Source organism: Ptychodera flava, chromosome 1, assembly GCF_041260155.1.
Source record: "Ptychodera flava strain L36383 chromosome 1, AS_Pfla_20210202, whole genome shotgun sequence".
In the NCBI taxonomy this organism is placed as follows: domain Eukaryota; kingdom Metazoa; phylum Hemichordata; class Enteropneusta; family Ptychoderidae; genus Ptychodera; species Ptychodera flava.
This window is the reverse complement of record NC_091928.1, coordinates 21315577-21342353: the sequence shown is the minus strand read 5'-3', so window position 1 is coordinate 21342353 and position 26777 is coordinate 21315577. Positions and strand designations below refer to the sequence as shown.

Sequence of the window (26777 nt, the reverse complement as noted above, 5' to 3'; positions counted from 1 at the left end):
TCATAAAAATGCAATTGTCGAAGTGTAAATTTTTAACTTCCTTCTCGTGTATCCCTTTTCGTTCACTAGTCCATATTAGGCACTGTTCGTGGTCTAAGTGGTATCAACAGAACAGTTTATTCCCCAAGTGGCGACCAGTTATAATCGATTTTCCTGCGGCAACATGGTGGGAAGGGTAAGAGTTTATACGGTGCCCACTCTTTCCACAGTATTACTGACACAAACTAAGTGATAAAATGTCATTAGGCAGTTCTGCGTATCTACCAGTAAAGTAACAAAATAAACCGTTAATCCACGATCAATTTCGTTGCAATGCAAAAATTACCATTCATGGAAACCCTAACCAGGGATATCTTATAAATATTCACAGATGCTGTAATGCAAATATTAGGCCTGACGCTGTAAATTATGTAGAAAAACTAAGACAAGTATCTACTCCTCTTTTAAAGCATAAATTAGATGTTCTTCTGAGTCGGAGACGTACACATCAAGAAAACTACAGGCAGATTTCAGTACATGCTTGTAACAGGATCTGATGAGTGCGTGTAACAGTCCCTAAGAAATAACCTCTGTTACAGACCCTGTAAAATTGGTCAGATATCAGGGGTGTATGAACAGGTCTGTATCAGGCCTAGTATTAAACAGTGATGTAATTTCTGAGAGTATCAATGACCACATGACTAAAATGCTGGTTTACAAACAGTGGTGTGTCAATGTTGAATTTACAGGGCCTGTTATAGGGTCTGAAAAATTTGTCAGATTTCAGGGGTGTATATTATCAGAAAAATGGGCCAATTTTGATGACAGAAATGAATACAGACATAATTGTGTGCACATTAAAAATATTACTGACCTTGTTACAGGCCGGTATTCACATTGCTGTGTACAACCCTGTAAATACAGTGACGGTACAGGCAGAAACTTCAGGCCCTGTCACATCACTGTCTACAGCACTGTATATAGCCATGTCATCATAGCACTGGCCACAGACCTGTACATCAGCCCGTCACAGCAACGAGACATCTTTGCTGACACAGACCTGTACCACAGCGTTATTTCAGGGTCTCAACAGGGCCTGTCACAGGGGCAAATGTTTTTTGCTGTGTATGGCGACACGGTTATTACGTCATGGTAACTCTTATTTTCCTCACTGAACGAAGAACATTATTAGGGACAAGTATGCTTATAACGAGCAAAAGCCAAAATGTCGTAATATTTTTGCAAAATGAAAGTTTTTCTCCACCCGTAAACTTTTGCACTACGTTTTGAAACATTATCAATACACCGTGCGAAAGTTGTCAATCATTTCTGGTTGTACGTCGCGTGGGCGAGGAACACGGATCGGACGTCGCGGGCTTAAGTTCTTGTATGGGGCAAATGCCAATCCATGGCTCGGTCCACTCGTACCTTCCGTTACACACGATTTGATATATAGCATAGACCTATAAATTTATCCCTGACAAAGTTAGGACATTTTCTGAGCAAATTGATTTACATCTACGGCGCGGACACTATGACATCGCCTTGCCGGCTGCGCTGGTAAAGTGTTTCGTGAATTCAATGCCCACGGAACGTACGGTAATGCAACCATCTTCGAGGTCGCTGATTTTAGTCCTTTATAACATACGGGTGTTGCACGCTTGTGTTTTCATTGTTTTGATCGTTTATGTCGCAGTCTGTGCAAAACTTGACTCGACCACACGACTTTTAGACGCGTAACGAGCAGCTTGACGCAGCACTTGACCCCGTTAATGTAGTTGAAACTATACGTCTACGACATTAGAGTACCCTGCTTGTTGAAAGTTCAGTTGGCGAGAGAGAGAGAGAGAGAGAGAGAGAGAGAGAGAGAGAGAGAGAGAGAGAGAGAGCTCAATATTGGCGACAATGTACATCACAAGGAGTCAAAATTTCCAAGAGGATGTATTTTGTCAAACTGTAAAAATGATGAGGGATGTTTACGAAATTTTCACATCAGACACCAGTATCGATAGCCGAAATACTGGCCGCCACGCTGTTTGTTTAGATCGACTAAAACATCGAAGATCGACGCAAAAAAGCTCTAACACTGACACCAAAATTGATGACATAGACGCAGGTTGTCGTGATGTAGAGGACCAGAGGAGAAATTCCGTAGTATATATTCTGTCAAGGGATGACAAACCTTATGGGCCTTTGATAGACGGTAAACGCAACTATTTGCGTTTGGCCTCAATCGCTCTCCCCTAAACAAAAGTTTTGAGGTGCGAAAATCCAACCAAGCCTCATTCTGTATCAGCATGCTTACAATTGGTAATTACGTGGCTACGAAATAACACATACGCTCCCACCACCCACCGCATACCCCTCTAAAAAATCTTTGTCCGGCGCCACCTCGACAATGACGCAACCAATGTTATTTTACATGTGCTCTGAACTCGCAAGTATGATGTAGCGCTGGTGCCGCACTGGCTGTACGTGAAACAATAATTAGCGATACATATTTGTGTAGCGAAATGTTGCCATATAAAAACATGTACTGCGATTTTCGCGCACGGTAATCGAAACACAGCCAACCCCCCCACCCCCACCTAAAAACCCCGCGGAAATTGCGTTTGCCGTGCGCGTGTTTTAATTGTCCGCGGCCCCTTAGCTTGTGCATGTGACAATGCATAACGAACAGAGAGTGCATGTAAGCAATTTCGATGACTGCCATGTTGAATGGCCGTGATATATGAGGTGAAAGGGTATTAGTGGTGCGGCATGGCAAATCCATTGTGCATTTTTTGATAAAAGCACCAAACTTGGCTCAGATATGTCTAATATGTGTTGAACAAATTCAGATACCGAGCCACTGAAAATCTGCTGAAGCGTTGCCATGGCAGCCATTTTTCAAAATGGCCGCCAGACAAGGTATTTTTCACCTAGTAATGTAAACTGCAGAATGCGTTGAGTAATTGTGGGTTGCATATTTTCAATTAGAAACTGTGGGAAGAGTAATTTGCATTTTTTTCAACTTTTCTCCATCGCCTGACTTGTTAAACGGGTAAATACGTACAAAAACACATTCGTATGCATGAAATGCACGGTATTAGATCCTATTAAAGGGTGACACGATGTCAACAGTCAAGAAATATTAGGCTGTCGACTAGAGGGGTCTACATGCCCCTCTAGGATAACATACCTGTATTTATAGAAGCCTTAGGATCCCTAGAATACGAAAATAATCTTATAACAGAAAAATAAAGGGATGCAATAACTGTTACGGTCGTGTTTTGAAGAGTACTGCAAAATCGCCATTTTGCGCATACCCATGTGCATTTTCCTGGTAGTACTTGTAATTCATCTGCTAAGCTTTTTAAACATAGCCTGCCTTGTTGGGTATCATTAGAATGGAACTTTATTCCTCTTTAAAATGGCATATGTAATATGCTGTATCTTCCATAGATTTTTTTTAATAATAAGACCAAAACTTACCCGATACCTCAAAGTTTGCAACGCAAATTATAGCTAATCTCAAATTCTACAAATGTTTTACCTTGGCATAAAATAAAAGGCAATGCTATCTATGATATCTGTTTTACTTGATACAGGGACATTACATTACATGTTAAACATGTGAAATGGACTTTGACAGAAAAAATATTGGGATGCTATAGCTCTATCGGTCATATTTTGAAGGGTACCGCAAAATCACAGTATTGCCAAATCGAATGCGTCTTCCTTAAATCTGTCATCTCGTAAGTCATCTTATGAGCTGGTTTTTAACATAACATGGCTTATAGTGAAAGACTGGAAAGTAATTTTATTCTTCTTTCAGATGACATATTGTAATATGCAATATCTTCCGTAGTTTTTATAAAATATGACCAAAACTTGCCCCCATACCCCAAACTTATATTACAAATTACTGACACTGCTTATCTCAAATTCTACCAATTTGTACCTAGACATATTACAGAGGACAATGCTTTGTATGATCTGTTTTATTTGCTACAAGAACATGTCAAAATATGAAATATACTTTTACAGCAAAAATATTTCATATGTCATGTTTTGAAGCGTACCTTAAGTCAAAGTATTGCGAATCGCATCTTTTTTGTTGAGCGTGCCTCTTTGTGAGTCACCTGCTGAGCTTATATTTTAACATAACATGGCTTGTAGGGTAACATTGGAAAGTAATTCTATTCTTCTTTTAGTTGACATATCGTAATATGCAATATCTTCCACTGTTTTTATAAAATATGACCAAAACTTACCCCATACTACAAACTTTATTGAAAATTAATGTCACTGCTTATTTCAAACTCTACAACCCTTTTACCTAGACATAATAATAGGCAATGCCTTGTATGAAATCTCTTTTATTTGCTACGGGGACATATCACAATATCAAACAGACTTTTAAACGAAAAAATATTGGGATGCAGTAGCTATTACAGTCATGTTTTGAAGGGTACTCTAAAATCACGATTTTGAGACTCACTTATATTTTTGTTAAACCAGTATTCGTTTAAGTCATCTGCCGAGCCTAACTTATACATATCCTGGTTTATGGGGTATCATTAGTTAAGGAGTTATTCTTCTTTAAGATGATATATTATAGAAATAACGGGCGACGCGCTGACCATTAACGTTTATTTGTGGGCAAGGGCGAGAGGAAAGGCAAAATTAACGGGCGAGGCTTGCCGAGCCTGTTAATTTAGCTTTCCTTGGTCCTAATGGTCAGAGCGGAGTCTGTTATTTCCATTATATTATCAGCGAACCCAAGAAAACCGTCAAAATTTCCGAAAATTTCAGGAGCTAACGACAACTGGGCCCAAGAAACTATGCAATACGCGACGCACTGTCACGCGCTATGAAAAATTGGCAAATCCGGAATGTTTTCAGAAAAAAAGTATCTCAACTTGACCTACAAGTGCTCCATTTTATTTTGTGATTGATTAAGATTTACGTTTGAGCTATAACGTTACTAAACTTTGAGTTGTTAATCTTATTATTCATATTCACGGGCATGTACACAAACCATTACTGTGTATTTGTGGTCAGGCACGTGGTTCAGCTCGACCAATCATAATGCGACGGGCAAGGCATGGTAATATAATGTGATATGCAATATCCTTACAGTTTTCATGAAATAGGACAAGACTGACCTAATACCCCAAAAAGTAAATCGAAAATTACGGCTTATCTTACATTCTACCGTTTTGTTGCTATGCATAATGCAGAAGGCAATAATATGCTTATATGAAATCACTATTGTTTATAACAGACGTATGTCAAAAATATGAAATGAACCTTTAACGGAAAGATAATATGATTTAGTAGCCATTGGATCGTATTTGGAGGGGTACCCAGATATGGCAAATTTCCTGAAACATATATTTTTTTACCAAACACGCCTTTATGAAAGTAGTCAGCCAAAATCATAGTCACGGATTATCTCAAAATATTATAAACATCGCATATTGAAGTAGTTTGTTTCAAGTTTGCTTTGTAAGATTGGACCTTAAAAATTCTTATCGGACAATTTAGTGTTTTTGGAAGAGCAATTTGTTGAAAACTAAATCATGGTGTGTGTTCTACCCGCTGTAAAGAAGATGAAATAGAAAGGCATTATACTGAATTATACAACCAACTGATTGAGGAGCAAGGTGCAACATTGTGCCTTTATAAGTTTTGTTTGCTAAACTGTATATGAAAAGTCTATTTGGCTTAACTAGCGTTATACGATAAGCACACCTAATTAGGAACAGTTAACCTGATCCAATATTCGTTTCTAGTCATTATACATTACATCAAGTTTATCTGGGCGTTCCTGAAGAAAAACTTGTATAGATATGTAAGAAAGCTGCAATCTCTTCATTGACAAAATATTATGGATATATCTGATATTTAGCTGCTCTAATTATCTTTTCTAAACTTCATAAATTTGCAAAAGTTCCATATATTGTCAGATAGCTAGGCTTTTTTCATTAACAAAACTATGGATAATAGTTTCTAAACGTCGTACATAAGCAGTAAATAATTAGCCATTCTTAAGAACCTTTTCCTAGATATATCCGATATTTAGTCGATTTAATTATCGTTTCTAATTTTATAATTAGCTCAGGTTTAGCTGGGCATTTTTCAGTAAAATATTTCCATACGATGTTGAGCAGATGTAATTATCGCTTATGATCTTTAAAAATTAACTCAAGTTCTAGAGGATGTTCTGTAGTTTAAAAGCATGTATACGATACGTGCATGGTCGATCTAATTATTGGTTCTATACTTTACAAAGTAGCTCCAATTTAGCAGGGCTGACATGTTCAAATCGTTCAAAATTTGGGAATAACTTTGCTGTAATTGTATGTCACTGAATGTGCAATTTATTTATTGTGAATACTAAAAAACGTAAAATATCTGAGGTTTATGTTTCAATCTTGACTGGAGTGTCACTATTTGTATAAGAAGGAATACATCACATTTGATCAGATAATTGGCCAGCCAGCACTACCTTCCTTAGGTCTTGAGTTTACGTGTCAAGTGGAAAGGAATAAAATACTCGCCAGCTGACTAGCCATGCAAAAGCAAGCACAGGTCCGTTGAGTGACAAACACGGACATCACTGACAAAGGTGTAGGATTGTATTTGAGCTTTGCTTTTCCTACCTTTCATGTTTGTTAAAACGAAAGAAAGTCGAGAAATACAATTTAATGACTATGGTACCATGTTTATGCATTTGAATAACAAATTATGTCCCATCAAGAAATTAGTACCAAAGTATACCTTGTTCAAAATATGATGGACATGAATCTATATTTGTTATGCAATAGACCATTGACGTTGAAATAACTTTAAAAAGTAATTTGTAAATCACTAAATTTATATCAAATTACACAAGATCAGTTTTATGTTAAATGAATTATGAAAAGTAATGTATAAAACATAACACATATATCAAAAAAATAATATAAAAATACGATCGTGTTCTCCACATGGTCAAATTTTAAATGAAAAATCTGTAGAATTGACAATTATTGGGATGTATGAGAGATTTTCCCAAAATGTTATTGCTTTCAGCGTTAAAACTTTAGAATTTGTTATATAGTATATATTATTATGTTTTTTGTATGTAGGCCTACATATTAATGTAGATGAACAAAAGTGAGAGATTGGGTTAAATTCCCTGCACAATTTTCAATGTTAGGCCTTATGATCAAGAACGCCAAGCAAAACTCGTCTATGGCCAATGATAAAGTTTAGAAACGATAATTAGAATGTAAAAATATTGCACACATTAAACGTTTGTACTCAAGAACACCCCATCCATTGGCAGGACATGGGACAGGCTGTTCTTACACTCTGACGATACATACACTCCCAATCACAGCCATGGGCAGATCTAGGCCAATAGTTCGCAAAACCTGGTGAGTGTGTCGCACTTGTGATGCACACATACCCACGTACCAGCTACAACCCTAAAAATCGTCAAAACTGGTGCATCAACGATTACAAATAAGACAAAATAATTTACTCTGAACAGTACCTTCTGAGTCTACTTACACAGAACAGCTAACAGCTGCTCATCGTAAAAGAACATTAAATTTGGCAATTTGAATTGTCCATTTTGGCCTTGTGGCAGCCATACTGTCAATGATTTTATTAAGAGAACCTGCTTTTCTGAGAAAATGAAATGATGAAACAAAATAAAGTGCAAATAGCAATCTTAATATGCAATTTATGATGTTAATACATCCACTATTCATTACAGAATCATCCGTAGAACAGCAGCTATTGGATTTTACAGTAATTGATGGTCGCTTATAATGTTTAAAAATGGCCGCCACACCAGAACGAGGCTCTACGTGTAAGGGCTTGGTATTCAAATTGATTTTTAAACAATAAAAGTGCAAATAGTAATCTTAATGGGCATTTATGATGGAAATACGTCCACTATTCCCCACAGAATCATGCGTACAGCAGCAGTTATGGAATTTTATAGTGACTGATGGTCGCCATTTTTAAATGGCCGCCACACCAGAACGAGGCTCAACCTGTGGTGGCTCGGTATCCAAATTGATTTATATCATAATAATCTACAACCATACCAAATTTCATGCTTTTATCACAAAATGCACAATTGTTATGAAAATTTTGGTTGTGCCGCGCCACTATATCATAAAAAGTTACAACGTTCTAAACAGAACTTATACAATAATTTTGTAGCGTTATCAACGGATACCTCTTTGTGTTGCATCTGAAGTCCCAACGATTGCATGTCGTTATGAAAAACGTTATTAAATAGTTAGTAAATAAATGAAAAAATACACAAAACACATACACACATACCTATTATATATATATATATAGAGAGAGAGAGAGAGAGAGAGAGAGAGAGAGAGAGAGAGAGAGAGAGAGAGGTGTCAATGAAGGTTTTTTGAATCTAAATGCAAAAGGAAAGGTCATAACGCACAGAAGAATCGCTTCATTTTTCCTTATGTCTTCGACTTAACCTAATGCTCATTGTAAAGGTATGGACGTTTTCTGTAAAACTACACTATTCAATTATGGAAACTGTAAACGTGCTTATGAAAATCTTTGAAATATGTGCCGACCCAAAAAGTAAAGTGATGAAATCAAAAGTTCGAAACCAGATGTCTGCAATAAGAGTCGCGTTCGATTGTACCAATGGTCGAAGGTTCTACTTCTGGTTAAAAGTTATCACGTGGCAATTTACAAATCAGAATGCTCCATTCGGAAGTCTTTATGTATTAATGAGGCCCTTCACGGCGATCATACTGAGTATACCAATAGTGTGAGGAGGGCATTGAGGCAAAAGAAAATTGTGGAGTAAAATCTAAAAACAAAACACATAAGAATTGAGTTTATGAAATGCTTGATATATAACGCAAGAAAGTGGCGTATTATACGTAATAGAAATCCATTACACATTTTACAAGGCCACGGCTGTTTATACAAAGGCCCAGAGCTTTTATATAAAAGCTCTAGGGCTTTTATATGGAATACATTATTCAAATGAACTTGGATATTCAAAGTTGAGTCAAAACCTTAAACGTGCATTTCAAATAATAAAGTATTACAAGTGAGATAAGATAGCATACATGGCTTCACGCATATTCAGAGTATACTTGATATACAAATGTTCATACAATGATACAAGGGTATATGTTTTTGCTGCGATGAATTGGTTCTGTTCTTGTGTAATTAAGTCCCTAATTTCGGGAATGATTAAACAAGCAGATCTTTCACTTTTCTTTGCAAAAAGACAGGATCTCAGGAGCATTCGTATTGAAATGCCCATCCTATGTCAGGGGCGTCTACCGGGCCTCCACTGTATGCATTATCATCACCAGCAAGACAGTTTTCATAAGCGAACCTGTAGCTGTCATTTCTTTCTCCCTGAAATCCATATATACCAGTTGTTGGACCATTAATATTTCCATCGGGAACTTTAAACGTTATATCAGAGCCACTGATACTTAACTCGTCTACAATACCATGTGAAGTAAGAAAGGTTGTCAGGCCAGGATTAACTCCATCATTTCCGGGCTTAAGCTGGCAATTACTCGGAAGTCGTGGAACAATTCGTAGGATTGTTCTATCTGTGCCAATGGTTCTTCCAGCGTCAGGAGGGGCTGGTGGTGAGGGAATATTATCAAAAGGGTCACCTATGCGTATTGGACCGCTGCATTTGAACTCGATGCACGCTGCCGAAATGCTTCCATCTGCAGATCTCTTTGAATTATCTATTCTGTAACCAAAAAGTTTTTGTCTTTAACATCAGGAACTTCCCCTCCCGTGCTAAAAACTTGAAAGCGACCAGTGTCTGAACTGTTTACAAATATTTTAATGAAACACGCCCTCTTTTGGCTGCCCTCGTATGGAAACCATGAAAGTGGACTACGAGGGTCTTCTTCTTCATCGTCTGCTGCTGTATACTCTTCAAGACCTTTCTCTGGATATGTGAACACCATGAAGTTCTCGTCACTATCAGCTTCGTGGCATTTCATTGAGGCCCTATGACGATCATGCCATTGCCAATAAAATGGTCCGTGGTCCTGGTCTTCTATTCTTTCATAATCATATTGGTCATACAAATGGTCATAAAAGAGGTTTTCATACGACATCTGTGGTGTAATAGCCTTCATAGATGCAAACTGGGGTTCATTATCATCACTAGGGAGATTGAAAGATTCTTTGAGATCGATCGGCCAATCTGCAGGATGTTTGTTGGTTGGGACGTTATCAGGATGAATCGGTTTAAAGATTTCATCATCCTTTTCAGCATTTACGTGTACGTCGAATAGTTCCCCATTTCTCTCACAAAATGTCATTAAACAAACTCTGCCTTCTGTGTTCGTCATCGCCCTCTGGAAATAATATAGTTGTCGAGTTCGTCTACTGTCACTTCTATCGGCACTTACTGCTGTTACCGAAGCTTTTTCGATTGCCCTTTCTAATGTTTCATCTTTGAAAAGACGAACATTTAGATAGCATATTCTCACTCGGTCTTGAGGTCGGTCTATGTTCATAAAATTCAAATTGTACCCCTGTACCGTCATGTTTCCAATAAGAAATGTTTCTAAATATCTTTTTCGTCGATTCATGCTGACGACTTCCAAACCACCCATGTCTTCCCATTCTCCACTTAGCGTGTTTAGTTTCCATAAACGAGTAAGTAGATTACCATTTTCATCCACGTCATCTAAATCTATACCAGCTTCAACTGGATCTATGTATACTACAATCGGGTTATCTACGCGCAAGTGGTTGCCTCCATCATCCTGAAATTGCAAGGAAAGCATCCCATATGTCTGAAGTTGCTGCGTGTTCCCTTCAATGTCCCTAGTATTGAGATCGCTTGGCATTACATCCACTGCTGATTGGTCTGAGGGATCATAAAAGTTTACTTCAGCTTTTACTTCACCTGTATACAGAGTACCATCTTCTGTATAGAAAGAGTTCTCTGGTATCTCCAATTCAGCCTTTGTATTTCCATCACTTGTATTGCCGAGGAATATAGTGGAGGTTTCGTTACCTTTCAGTGTTACTGGTTGACTCTTTCTTGCCAGTAACACTGTATGATACACACGGGAAAATTCTTCGTTCAGTGGCAGAACTTTCACAGTCTCTGCGAAATAATCCCATCGATCTTTAAATGTCAGTACCAATTTACGGGTCCCTTTTGGCAACTCAATGCTGAATTCACCTTTTCCATCGGTCCTACCAACTTCTTGCTCACCGACGAATATGTACCCAGTAGCTAAAGGAATGTGTGCATCGTCACCCTCACCATGAGCTCGTCCGTGAACTGTGATGGTTTCTGCTCCACACACTCTACTGCCACAGCTTGTTACTACTTGTACTGTCAGGTTGTAGGAATCACACCGAACGTCCTCCAGCATAATTGAGTTTGCTGAACAACAATGCTCCACTTCATCAGTGCATGCAGTGCTGTTGACCATGGTCACAGGGCATGGCCGTTTTGAACATTTACCAACATTGTAGTATTCATATCCGCTGCTTTCCACACATTCTGCAGGTAACTTCAACAAGTGTGGAAGTGGATCCGAGCTACAGGCATCATTAGCTGCAACTAAAAGGGAAAACGTAGGACATGATATAGATCATAATATTACAGCTTTGTTAATACCAATGAATTTTATGACTTCATACCCTCAGATCATTACTGATAATGTTGGCGACCTTACTTAATAGTGTCATTAACCCTTTTCTGCCAGACAGTATCACTTCCCCACCAGCCAAGACAGTAAAAAGCGGTATTGAGCCAAAACATGACATATTTTCACCCACTTGGCTTGGTCTGTTATACCATCTTCAGTCCAAAAAAATCAAGTTTACAGTATTTATGTTTTCAACAGCTTTCAAATTTGTTATGTTAATATACACCATATGGAATATGTTGTGTTCAATTAACCATCTGGACCTGGTGGTGAACTATGGACTTGGCAGGAAAAGGGTTAAAAACGATTTGACTTGCATATCTACGTCATGGTTTGTAATCCTTGAGTCAGGTTTGAAATAATTTGGTTAAAAAACATTAGAAAAGCAGCTCAGGTAGGACCTATTGAGCACAATCTTTAAGTCAGGCAATGGACAACAAACGGGAACAGAAAAGAAAACAGTGGCACTCTCTTGTTTATGCAAAAAAGTATGTAAATGGTCTAACGATTGCTTGTAAATGCCACACCACATACCATACAGTATAGAAATACTTGACTCGACGCTAACAATGCTCGTCTTCTCCCACTGAGAATCAAATAACATAGAACAGTCACATGCATCAAAGCAATGACTTTTTATCTCTTTAATAACGGGGGCTCATGCCTTACCATATATGGTCAATGAAGCCGGTTCTGAGTACTGAGCTCCTGCCTCACTTTTTGCTCTACACTTGTAAGATCCGGTGTCTGTCATCTGCAAATTGTCCATCGTTAGGCTGCTTTCTTCGAAGCCATCTATTACATCATTATTATTAAACCTGCGTAATTGTGAAAGTACAAAATATGAAGAAGTTATTTGGAATAAGACAGCTCTATAGTACAGAATATGAAGAAGTTATTTGGAATTAGACAGCTCTATAAGCAACATCATGCACTAACTTTTGTTCTTTAGGGAGCATTCGGTTTTACGGGGAAGGGGGTGATGGAAGTTGAGTGACAAATGAAATGTAAAAGGCGACCCCCTCCAAATCCAATATCATATTGGTTTTTCAGATCTGCTCTTTCAAATATGATATTCTCGTCACGTACATTTACATCAATTGTCAAACTTTTTAAAAGCACAGATTTTAATAGCTAGTTTTGTATTGTAAAAAATAATCAAAGTTTCCTCACATACTAGAGAATCAACATTTTTGGTGAAATTCCAAAATCAAATTTTTTGCACACACGTGAACTTGTAATCGCCCTAGTCTAATCAAGTACACTAATATCAATAATCAAGAGTACATAAATACACAGATTTACTTAGTTTTGTATTGGAAAAAAATTATTCTCAGTTTCCTCATAGACAAGATAATGAATCAACATTTCGATGACATTCCAAAATAAAATTTCTTGCACAAACATCCATTTGTAACCACCCTAGTCTAATCAAGTACATTAATATCAATAATCAAGCGTACACAAATACACAGATTAAGCTAGTTTTGTATTGGAAAAAAATTATTCATAATTTCCTCATAGACAAGATAGTGAATCAACATTTCGATGACATTCCAAAATCAAATTTCTTGCTCACACATGCACCTGTAACTACCCTAGTCTGATCAAGTACATTAATATCAATAATCAAGAGTCTATAAATACACAGATTTAGCTAGTTTTGTATTTAAAAGAAATTATTCATAGCTTCTCATAGATTACTCATAGATTATGTATGGAGGACCAAGCAACATTTCGGTGAAATTCCAAAGTCATTTTTTTTCCATAACTCCATACAAACTTTTGTAAAATTTTACACCCCACCCCATTCCAATCATTGATTGTAAAATTTGCTCCCCCCCCCAAAAAAAAAACGGTTTTGTAAAGATCAACCCCCCCCCGATTTCTACCGACCCCTCCCTGTAAAACACGAATGCTCCCTTACGACCGATAGCGATGGATGAAGAGTAAGAAAGCAAGATTACTTCAAATGTTCATTGGGATATCTGTAAACTGTGTTGGCTCGACTTGAAGATTCGCTTGACTCAGAGACTCAAAACTGACGACACTCTACTTATTTCGTCTTATTGGAACCAAAGTTGATTGACAAGCAAGGAACAGGTAAATATGAAAGCAATACATTGTGACAGTCGTAAGCAGATGAGTAAACAAACAAACATAGATAGATGGATAGATAGATGGATGGACTGATAGATAGATAGATAGATAGATAGATAGATAAATAGATAGACTGACTGACTGACTGACTGATAGATAAATAGTCAGACAGACAGACAGACAGACAGACAGACAGACTGACTGACTGACAGATAAATAGACAAAAAGATAGATAGCTAGATAGATAGATAGATAGATAGATAGATAGATAGATAGATAGATAGATAGATAGATAGATAGATAGATAGATAGATAGATAAAGTTGTCTCTCACCATTCATAGTAAGAAGGAGATGGAACGCCACTGGCTTCACAGCACAAAGTAACACTTTCTCCAACTAGACGAACTTTGGACTGGGGATGTCGTGTAATCACAGGAGGCGCTAAAATATAACAAAACAACAACAAAACAGTAATGCCAATTATAATTCATATGGTAAAAAAGGATTTATCAATTTCATTAATTGCTGTCACTCTACACGTACTTCGGACAAAATGGTTTACAAGTCTATATAAAAATAAGATTCGTTTTGATGATTGTAAGGTACGACAAAATGTTGGTATTCAATAAGCATGCTTAGTTTGCAGAGGCAAAATAACTTTTTGGCACAGATTTAAGGAGCTCAAGTTGCAAATACGTGTTTAGATAGAAAGTATATCTTCGGTTGGGCGAGTTTAGGTACAGAATCTCATCGCAAGTTATATACAATGTACTGAATGTTGCAAAGGGAGATATTCCCTTTATAAGACTGTTGAAGTGTAAATATATTAAAGCGCATCAATATCGTTCATCCTCTATTATACTGCTTGACAAACTCGACGGGGGAATACGGACCATCAAGGGGAAAAAGTTACTAAGGAAACATTTCTCAAACATAAAACCCAGTCATCGAAGTAGGTTCAAATGTTTGTGCATCACACTATTTTTTGCCAAAAACCTACCTAGTTGTCGCATTTTGATGTTCAGTGTCAAATTTTGAGCTTCTCTTTTCCTCCTGTTCTCAGTTTCCGTCACTCTTACTGACACGAACTGGTCCTTCTTGACCAGGAGAGCGAATTCGCTGATACAAACGCCACTGAGGGCGAATTTACCTATGGCATCTGACCCTCCAATGGGATCTACGGGGAATTCGGCCCTGTAGATGTCGGCGCCGTCAATTGGTTTCCCATACGCGTCCTGCACAGTCCCTTCAACAACATCTCCATCGCAAATGCAAGACATGCATGCGTCGTCCAGGTGTCCGACAGAGCATATCCGTGAACAATCTTTTAAAAACGATATATTTTGAAATTACCTTTTGGCTGTTGAAACGATTAAATTACTATCATATGATTAAAAATGCATGTAATTAATATAAAATATATAAACGATGACCTTAATATGACTCTAACAGAAAATAGTAACCATTGCATTACTGTAAATACTTTTAGACTTTGGTTCAACTAATGTAGGATCTATGAGTTGAATCTCTGCGATTGAATAAATAATACTTAGTCATTCTCTTGCAAAATAGCAAAGTTAGCGTTAAACAAACCTACCTACGAAACAATGCCATTTAGAAATGGAAGTGCTTATAGTTAGCCTAGAAGCGAATACTAGTAGTATTCTTTATGACTACGAAAAATATATGTAGCCATCGGTTTCAACAAACTTAAGTCAAGAGACATTCTTGAAAGTCAACCTGGTATCTGCAGTCGGCGTTTTAAATTATGAACTCTTTGATGTATAAAACTACCTCATTGAACGATTATATACAACTTTTGCCCTGATTCTCCACTTAATTTTAGATTTCAAGTGCTCTTGACATACCTGGGCAATTCCATTCGCCACAGGACTTTATTTGTGCTGGTTTACCGACGCACGTCTGTGATTCATCAACTGAGAAACATGTTCTTGTACGAGACTGAAATCCTCCTCCACAAGTGACGTCACAATCTGACCATGCACCCCATGTTGACCAACCTGTACTGCCTGAATTTTCGAGAAACACAGTACTTATGTTACTCTAGCTTTGTTTGAGTATAACCGCTGTTTGTGAAATGCCATGCCACACAAGCAACAGTTGAAAGAACATACATGGGCCTACATACATAATCCTACCGAGGCCTACGAAGATAGGCCTACATAGGTCTACATAGAGAGGTCTACATAACCTACATACATACATACAAACGTACTTACATGTGTACGTACGTACATACATACATACATACACACACACATACATACATACATACATACATACATACATACATACATACATACATACATACATACATACATACATACTGTATAGTTTTAAAGGGTTTTATTGCACAACAGAGACATAAAATTTCCCCTACATTTATTCATAGACAGTGAGGGGTCCCCCCTCCACTGTCTATGATTTATTCAATGTTTTCATTAAACCTGTTTTACTGTATTGCTGAGAGATTTGGGGACAAGATTTCATGTATTACAAGAAGTGGGATAAATCAGCAATTGAAATTAACTCACCTCAAATTTTGTAAGAACATTTTACAGTGTAATAGACAAGCTTGTAATGCCGCTGTTAGGGGTGAACTAGGACAATTCCCACTTCTACTTGAGATCAAACTTAATATTGTTAAATACTGGCTTCATATCGTATAACTTCCACATTATAATCTTGCTAAAGAAGCTTTTCTGGAGCAAATGGTAAACAACCCTAACGATAGATCCTGGTTTTACTATTTAAGTGCTTTAATTAAAGAAAATGGAATGGACTTTCTCCTTCAAAGCTCCATCACTTAAACACCACAAGTTATAACTGGATTAATGAAAACAAATTTAACAAACAATTATGAAGTCTTTTGGAAACATTTGATTACTGATGAAAAAAATAAACTAAGAATGTACGCCAAAATAAAACATAATTTAGATTAGAACCCTACTTAACACAGTTACAAGGTGAGAAAAGAAAATTACTCACCAAACTTCGCATTAGCAATCATGATTTAGCAATTGAAAAAGGGGGACACACTTTTCCAAAAACCCCAATTACTGAGAGATACTGCATGCAATCAGTGTAACACCAACAGTATTGAAGATGAAACACACTTTTTATTAGTCTGTCAGAAATACAAAGTTTAAAGAAAGAACTTTGTCAGTAAAATCAATTTCCCAAACGATATAACTGAAAATCAGCTTATTTCTCTACTAACAAAACAAGAGTTATCTTTTAATGAACAACTCGCAGATTATATTTGTACTTTATATAAACAAAGAAATACTTAGTTATATTTTTATTAGCTACTATTATTATACTGTATTACTTTATCTTTATTGAAGAAAAATTTGAACTTATTTTTGTATCACACTTTTATTGCCACAAATGTGATGTAAATCCTATATTTACAAGCAAGCAATAAAATATCATTATTATTATTACATAGATACATAGATACATACATATATACACACACACACATACATACATACATACATACATACATACATACATACATACATACACACACGCACGCACGCACGCACGCACGCACGCACATACACACACACACACACACATACATACATACATACATACATACATACATACATACATACATACATACATACATACATACATGTCATACATGCGTGCAGTCAGGGAGGCAGGCAGGCAGGCAGGCACGCACACACACACACACACACACACACATACATACATACATACATACATACATACATACATACATACATACATACATACATACATACATACATACATACATACATACATACATACATACATACATACATACACACATACATACATACATACATACATACATACATACATACATAGATGTCATACATGCGTGCAGTCAGGGAGGCAGGCAGGCAGGCATGCATACATGCATGCATGTATAACAACTACAGCCGGGAACAAGGAGGAAACTATTATCTTGAAGTACAATTATAAATATTTTTGGATTTACCTTCTATATACGGAGGGAAAATTACGTCTTCTGGAGATGAATTTGTAGAGGTAGGTGCAGACGGCACTGTTGCATCGTCGCCTAAACAAAAAAAATCGTAAAGAGTCTGTTATGACGGTTACTCTTCATCTTTGTCGATAACAATACCCGAGAGCGTATTCACAGGACGTGTTCCGTGGCACATAAAGGACTGCATGTGGCAAACTATTCTTGTATGGACAAGGGAAGAAATTTTTAATGCCTGGTTTATTTTTGATCATCATCAAAGTGTAAAGTAGATAGTGCACGAATCCTAAAGACTCGAAATTAGCCCTAACTTTTCCGAAGAAACTTTCACAATAAAAATTATAGGCCTCGGAGAGCACATCCAAATTTGTACAAGAGAAACAAGTTACCGTATAAAGTTATCGATACGTTACTTAATATTCAAAATGATCATATACCTCAGCCTGTTAACTTTTGAGCTTACACAAACAGTAGGTCAAAAAAGATTGTAAAACCTTGAGAATATGAATATCTGTCCCCGAGGTGCATCATTTTATTCAAATTAATGGGCGGCTAAGCGTACGAAAATTTTGATTGTATACGCTTTTATGCTATTGTCACGTTTCGTGGTTGTGATGTAGCTATTGTCGGATACGTACACTCTGTGGCGTGGAACGTCAGGCAGTAGAGACGGCAACAAGGTACACGAATATACTCTAGGTCGTAGCACTTTATTCAGCTGAGTTACACGGTAAAACTGCTATGTCACACACTTACGTCGGTCACGGTCAATGTCGTCTCGGGCGTCTCAACAGGTTCTCTCAGCAGGTTCTACAAAGTAAACTACAGTCCACCACTGTCAAACAGACTGGGCTTCTCACTAAAGTCAGTACGTCAAAGTCTCAGAGCGTCTACATCTCTGTACAGGAATGCGTCAAGACGTGAAGTGAAGTGTCTCTCTGTCTAGAAAGTATACAACTTAAATCGTCTCTAAATCTGCATATTGTCATGTAATTAACTAACGACAGTCGGCAGAAGTGAAAGACAGGAAGGTCGCTCCCATCAGTACATCTGTCAACATAACACAGGAGGTCCAGCTTAAGTGTCGCGTCGGTGTTAATGACTTAAGCTGTTGTCAAAACAATAGGTTCATTAGAGCGGATGAACGGTTACATCAAAAGAGTCTCACGATGTTCCACGTGTATAAGGGGTTACTATAGGTCACAGTCATTGTCATTGTCAGTCATACAACTAAATTCAAGTGATAAAATATTAACTATCGAGCTACGTCACACTATTGAGCCCCTGTATCTAATACCTCAGGCCTCGTGTATCGAACGTCGCGCGGGGCGCTCCACATGATTCAATGATAACTTGTTGATTTTATGTAGCCGGTCACATAGCCATTGTAAGACTGAAAGTGAACCAGAACTAGTTTCAACATGACAAGTTCGGGGATTACAAATTATAAAATTACTTAGGAAATACCGTTTTTTACAAAATTATGCAAAATATATCAATGCGCCGTTCGATGTGAAAATCATTCCATTTTTCAACAGATTTTGCCTAACATGGAAATAAAGCATCTGATTGTCATTTGTATGTAAACCTAAAAATTTGGAGTGAAAGCTATGTCAGAGAGGCATGTAATAAAAAACGACCATAGCCAAATCATGGGACTATGTACCGTCGAGGCAGGTGACCATTTGCCCGCCTTAATACGTCGGGCAAATGGTCACCTACCCTCAGGCAAATAGTCCCATGTTTAGGCTGTAATATATACTCCTTGATGACGTTGTGGGCTGCAAAGTCATCGTTTGACTGAAAGTGAACTAGAACTAGCTTGAACTTGACATCTTCAGAATTTGAAAATGTTTTTAAATAGGAAATACTGTTTTTACAAAATAATCCATAAAAATTTGACAAACCACATACTGATTCAAATATTTCGATGCGCCGTTTGATGATGAAAATCGTTCTAGTTTTCAACGGATTTTTGTCTAACATAGAAATATAGCCTATGATTGCCATATCAGTGTTGGAAACTGGCCAAAATAGTTGCCAGACATCAGGACTGGTAACTTTCAAAACTTGCCTGTCCTGCCAGAAAGTTGCCTGTCCTGAATTTTTGACAAATCCATTCATTCAAAAACACAAAACCATTATGTACTTCAAACTGTAAACAACTTTATTTTCAACATGAGTATTAACTATGACCTTACAAACAAACTGTTCTGAATTCCACTGTTTGAAATGAATTCTAGTCCGGACTTGAATACAAAATTTCTACAATAACAATGCTGATAACACTCTGATTAATTAATTAGTTAATTCAAACACACTTTGCCCATATCGCTCACACAGTTAAAAGTTTCACGATAGCGGTTTTAACAACGGAAACATTTTTTAAATTTGTCTCCATTTTATGCCACTTTATCGTATAAAACCAGATGCAATCTGTCATCGAATTGGTACTACAATCAACCAAACTGAAAAGATTGCTGAGCAATACAGAAAACATCATCTGGCAAAGAAAATCAAAAACTGAGAGAGCTGCCATATAAGTAATCAAAGTTGGCGGCATGAATTAAATAAACCAATACTCTCCTCAGACCAAACCGATTTCAAAGGCCGTTTACAGCAAATATTGTTAACGAAACCACGAAACCTGGGAATGGCTAAACACAGAGAAACAAGATTTATTTCTCGAAGCAGCCCTTCACAACATGCTTTTCAAACACCGGAAAGCAGGCACCAATATCGACCCGAAATCTATTACAAAGTCCACGAAAAATTGACACAAAACTAAAAGTTCGCATAATCGATTTAAATGCCTAAAACAAACTAATCGTTGACAGATTAGTACAACATTTACTGTTAACATAACGAGCACTAGCAACGCTCATAATATGCCCTAAAACAAAAATCCTTATAAGCGTCCTGAAACTCCGGTTGATGCTGGGTCATGTTAAATATAATATGACACCACACACCGGATCACTCACTATAGAGTCAGTCAATAGTGGCTAACTCTCTCAATAACGAATCTGGCTTCTCCTCCTGGAGGACGAAGATGACTTCATCACACAACCAAACGGATGGGATACAAAACAAGAGAGCGACTGATGAAGGAACCCCATTTTTGGTTCCGAAACACCGTTAAGACGAATCACTCAATCAACAAACCGGTTTACCGGGGACCCAAATCACATGACTAGGGTCAAGGCACTATCGATTCACCGGTGTCTCGCCATGTATTCCACACAAAATAAATGCAATGATCCTTTTATTCACCATATCGTAATACTAAACAATCTTGGTAGAGCCGATGTGTGGAGTTGCCCTTATTTTCCTTTATATCCTTTATATCTTTCATTTAGGCCTATATCTTTATATTTATAGCACTGGCTGATATCGCGCAAATCTCGCTTAGTGTGAGATTTACTAGTATGAGCGACTTCCTGTTTACCCGTGTTTACATGTCTCGCTTGCATTGCATTCCGGCGTCACACAGTTGCACAGTTTCAGTAGCATAAGCGCGTCGAAGTCCGACATATTGGTATACTACATTTCGTTTAAAACAACATCTAGAAGCAGCTGATCATGATCGATGAGATTACTGGGTATGCCGTATGGGCTACTATTGAGAGCCCGACACACGGACGTGGAAGTACAATTTTCCTCCCGTCCGACTGAAAAGTTACCCGTCTCGGACGGGAGGACGGGCGTAGTTTCCAACGCTGGCCATATGCATGTAGACCCAAAAGTTTGGTGTGAAAACTACTTGAAAGAGGTATGTAAAAACTATACTATACTCTCGAGGCTGGCGACCATCTGCACTCGGGCATATTGCCCCTGTTTTGGCTATAATATATATTATACCTCTGGCAGCGCAGGAATTTTGATATGTAATTTTTAAAGTCAAATTTATCAATATTTGTGGGGGAAAATTGACTTTTAGAGCGATAACTGTGTAATCTTCCGCTAATTATGGGTTCTCTTGGACGTTTAAATCAGTATGTGTGAATTGCAGAGTCGTCGAAGTAGGTATGCTCGCCAGCCTGTCCAAATTAGGCAGAAGTACATGCTTGCGATTGTTTGATATCCGAAAAAAACTAACATGATTACAGAATTTGGAACGTCATAAGGCATTGTCCTATTATTGTAAATATTCAATAAGTTTGGAGAAAAATTTGTGATGATTAACTTGCTGAAACAATGAAAATCACACATCAATTACTCAAAAAGACGTCGAAAAGTTACCCTATATTTGAAAGAAAACTAAACTTTCGATAACCGAACTGATTCTAAGCTTTAAAACTTGAAACAGGGCTTCAATGAAATGTTGAAATCGAAATAGTGGCGCATCGACCTGATTCCTACAGACATTTTTGTATCATCTGAAGCCTGAACGAAATAGTTCAGCTACATAAAATGGATTGGAGATTATAATATTCAATAGTTACGCATCTGAAATTCAAAACTACTTTCGAAGGGGCATAACTTTCATTCCATGGCCCTGAAAGTGTAAAATAGAACCTACATAAAAGTTTGTACAAAGATTTGATGGGACACACGTTCTATACAATGATTTTGGAATCGATATATCTACTTTGATGCGAGTTCTTGGTCCAGCATGAGGTCTTTCACGATCTTGTCGCACATCTAGGAAAATACACGACGGCTACGCGCCTTTCTGTCTGCTCAACATCACATACAAAAAGCCGAATACTGCCGCAATTGCCGCGATGAGCACAACCACGCATACAATGACGATGACATTTCTTCGTCAGCGATTTGATGCTGTTTTTGGCAAACTTTCAGCGACTGGTTGTTGAACGCCACCTTCTGTCTCTGGATGTACCTTCATTTTGACTGATTAAAGGTATTGGCCGGTCTGTCCGGGGTGCGTATTTATAATGTGGTGAAGTTTCTGTATCTATTTATAGCTAACTGGTACGGATAGTACCTGTTACTTGTATGAACTAATTCTACGAAAACGTCAAGTGCAATTATAGAATATCACATAAATTGTTGTAATAAATCGCAATTGTGCTAGGTATCCAGACATGTTGCACTGCAACTTCAGCGCATATTTTAAACCCCATAGTCACTACAATGCATGCCCATTAATCTTTCTAAAAATGACAACGCTATTTTTGAACAGCATTGTTTCCTGGTACAGAAATTCTTGAGAACGATATACTTCTTCTGAGATTCGCTTTCCCAAAGAAAAAAGTGAAGAAAAGACGTCTTAATGCTTGGACATGCGAATGTTCGAGTGATCGCATGTCGGCCACTATGTACAATGTGTACCTTTCTTTCGGAGTATACAAACGCATACAGTGGAAACCTAAAAGTCTGGCGATTTTAGGAGGAAAATGGACACAAAGGATTTCCATATTACTTTACTTCTTAAAACACCTGTGCAAAATCACTTCAACAAGGACTCCACATGGATTTCCCCGGTCGCATTATCTTATGATCTTGACGCATAAATACTTGGTAGGGTCACCATAAAAGGAAAAACAAAAGAGAGAGGTCTTTAACTGCCCTCTTAAATCCAAAGTGTTAGGTGTGAGCAATTATTCTTCTTGAGTGGTCCGATGGACAAAAATAACTTGAAGGAAGTTGCGAGAATTAAAGTAGGGTTTGTTTTACCCTTGTTACCGGTAACAACGCCCGATAAAATCATGTATACAAGTGGTGAAATTCTACGACAATGCTATTTTTAGAAATTATACCTAACACCAAGACAACCGTTGATCGTACTAACACAACCCCCCCCCCCCCAAAAAAAAAAAAAAAAAATTGCTCATGGCCAAGGTGAGTGCGAGCTTATTCCAAGTATGGGCATGTACATTTTCAAATCTAAAAATGACGAGAACTTTGGTTTACACCATGACGATGGAGTTTTAATATAGCGTTTATATGCAGAAATACTAGGGAAAGTTGCATCAACAAGAACTCTAGCCAGACTAAACCGTATGCATGCATACCTTTATGTATAGGATTGTAGTTCGGTATCGCAAAAACGGCCGGTTGGATAGAAATAAGATCCGTTGTACCGATGCACTGAAGGGATGACTGGAACGGATTAGATTGTGTAATGGTGCACACCAACCTTCTGTGTTTCCCTATACTGGCCTACCATTATGTAGTTGGCATCACGGCCCATTTCTGAAATTCTGAGCTCTGCAGCCCGTACCCCAGTGACCCCTGTATACTGGCTATAGGTATTGTAATGCATTAATGTAATTTAATGCATTTAATGCATCTTACCAAAATTAAACTTTATAAAATTTGTAGTCATTACTGTACCTGTGGTTTTCTGTTTTCTTCAGCTGATAGTGAAAACACTCATAGCTATAAGCTCAAATAAGAATTTGCAATCTTTACAGCCTGCTCGGATCCTGTATCCTGTTGACCGAAGTAGCTTGTTGTACCAAGTTTTATGACTCCATAGTACCGCTGAGGGTTTTACATCATCAATCAAAATATAAGCCTTATAACGTTCAAAGTGGCAAGTGGGTGGCTGCTCCCTCCACTGTTATGACCATTCAATTCAATACTGGTAGGTGTTTTTTTCCTCATAACAAATCAAACGCTTCTAATATAACAGTAGGGCGCGTTAGAGTTCTATTACATGCCTCGAGGTGAATGCAAATCAGTGCATTGATTTGAATAGGATCATCCGGGATGTTTGCGGGCTGATGAACGATATACTGACCGGTTTCCATGGTTACGCGGGTCAATGAAGCCTTTCGATGTTTTCGAGGTCAAAGTAGACGCTTAACGCTAGATGTAAAATATCCATGCGCGCACTGCTATTTTGATTTCGTTACAATCTGTTTGATGCGGGTCGATAATGGTAAAATTGTTTGAAAATGCCCTGCATATAACTAAATGTCATATAGCATTAACTGTGAAGCAGCATGAAATAAAAATATTATTGCCTGAATACATGGGTTTATGTGCCCTCGCAGCACGAGACAATTTGCCCTACTGGCGTTGGGCAAATTGTCACCTGCTCTCGGCGGGCACAAAAACCCATGTATTCAGGCAATAACATATAAAACAGTCGGTTCAATAATATATAAAACAGTCGGTTCTCATCCTCGCGCAAATCGATCTAAATAAGCTGCGCCTGTCGGTAGTTGATGAGTGTCGGAGCAGAGAGATGACAGGAAATAGACACCTATAATATCCCCAATTGTGCATGATTAGGTTTTTATATTTCAGGACACCTTTGTTGCTTGTGAATATTGTACACATTGCCCTTGTGTTTATGCCTTACTGAACATATAAATAGACAAAATCTTCAGATATAAAATTAAGTCCTCTTTGAATAAGACCTGAGGGAAGGGCAGGCAATGTTTGCACAGACTTTTCCAACTATTGGTTAGAAGGTGCTCTACAGATCATCTAGCCAGGGGAGGGGTAGAGAAGACAATCTTGCAATAGTTCTATTGTAGGCAACAGTCCATAATTAGACATGTAAGGCCAAAAAAAAATAAAAAAAATTTGCTGTTCCGATAACATGGTTTTTAAAAACAGGGTAGGTAGGTCGGCAGGGATTTTTTCCAAAATATTTTTATTTTTAAGTATGCATTTTTCAGGGGTTCAGGGCGATCAAACACTGGCCACTTTTCCAGAAAAAAACTTATCATACATATAAAAGGAATAAACCATAAAAGATGTCCTTGTTCAAGTAAAAATCAAATGCCAGGTAATGAATGCGTGATTTTATGGCATTGTTCTTCCTTGTTTTTACTTCCGTGTTTACGTAGCTTTAAAAAGTTTAGGGTCGGTAGGTAAAAAATAGGGTAGGTCAGGTTATCGGAACAGCACAATTTTTTTCTCGGCCTAAAACACTTTTTTCAGTGTTTTACCATTTGAATTGTTGTGATCTCACATAACAGCTATTGGCTTACATTGTTGTTTGTGGTTATAGTAGAGATTCTAATAGGAGCTCAGCCCATTATAGCTCCCACATGTATATATGGCAATGGAAGCTATTCTTACAGGCTAGAGAAATGAATGTTTGTTTCTATGTACGTGCTCCACATAAACAAAACTTGAGAACCATAGCACCTAAGGTCTAAGTATCTTGCATGAAGATAAAGCATAGGCTGGTACGATTTTATCTTCCCTGATAACACAGGGTGAGTTAATTTGTGCATGTTTCTGTCAACATGTATGCGTATCCTCTCAAGGGGCAGCATTTCAAGAATGCAAATGATAAGATTGGGATCATGAATTCTCTCTAAGGAATGGTAAGGATACAGACTATGCATGCAGTTCACTTATTTCTTTGTTTGATCACAGTGAGAGAACATCTGGTTGGGTAATAAACATTGACTCACTTCAGTTGTACAAACAAAATACGCATCTTTTGATTATTGGAAGATACTTTATTCACTACGATTTCCAAACAGAACACCGAAGTGTTCAAAATCACAACGTGAAAACCATGATAAAATATCAAAGCGCTATCAGCTACCTCCTTTCTATATATATTTCAAAACTGTACAACAAACAGAAATATTTAAATACCAAAGCACTCATTATGTCAAAATAATTACTACTGTCTGTGGGTTTCAGACTTTTTCCCCTGGGGGTAGTAAAACCAATAGCAGCCACGGCTTCAACTAGGAATTTTAAGGTAATACTATATGAAAATTTGCCAAATATGACTAAAGTGTGAACTTCCAATATTATTAGTAGGATGATACAATGTAAAGTAAAAGATGGATAATTATATCCAGACAGAAAATGTTTAGTACATGAAACTTCATGTAGGTGGTTGTTGACAATGTGTCCTGATTTTAATAGCATACAAAGATGACGACTGTGCATAAAGTCATTAACAGTATACCACACAAGATACAGTTCTCAAAAGGTATTTGGAATAGGGTAGGCCAGTATCACTTATCCTGCAAAGTTCAGATTTCACTAACAGGTCCAGTTGGACAAAGCCACTGAGGCATAACAGATCTCACTGGCT

The 26777-nt window shown here is 37.6% G+C and overlaps 1 protein-coding gene and 1 long non-coding RNA gene across 2 annotated transcripts; both read right to left on the bottom strand.

Annotated features, from left to right (window-relative positions):
* Nucleotides 1-9728: 9728 nt before the first annotated feature.
* Nucleotides 9729-15047, bottom strand: LOC139143488 (cartilage intermediate layer protein 1-like). The gene is made up of 4 exons (XM_070713851.1): nt 14768-15047; nt 14100-14208; nt 12336-12484; nt 9729-11578 (listed from the first exon to the last, which is right to left on the bottom strand). Exons 1-4 carry the CDS (start codon nt 15045-15047, stop codon nt 9729-9731), a joined length of 2388 nt encoding a protein of 795 aa, XP_070569952.1.
* Nucleotides 15048-15641: 594 nt separating this feature from the next.
* Nucleotides 15642-18757, bottom strand: LOC139134309 (uncharacterized). Its single transcript, XR_011552793.1, has 3 exons — nt 18548-18757; nt 17786-17866; nt 15642-15797 (listed from the first exon to the last, which is right to left on the bottom strand). It is a non-coding gene; the product is annotated as an uncharacterized lncRNA (long non-coding RNA).
* Between the last annotated feature and the right edge of the window lie 8020 nt (nt 18758-26777).

Bases quoted from the DNA above. Each gene is read 5' to 3' on its own strand.
- LOC139143488 (XM_070713851.1), bottom strand. From the start codon at position 15,047: ATGTCTTGCATTTGCGATGGAGATGTTGTTGAAGGGACTGTGCAGGAC. The intron at 14,209-14,767 runs GTAGGTTTTTGG...GTTATATTTTAG, and splicing joins CATCAAAATGCGACAACTAG to CGCCTCCTGTGATTACACGA. The intron at 11,579-12,335 runs GTAAGGCATGAG...TTTCCCTTTTAG, and splicing joins GGCTTCATTGACCATATATG to TTGCAGCTAATGATGCCTGT.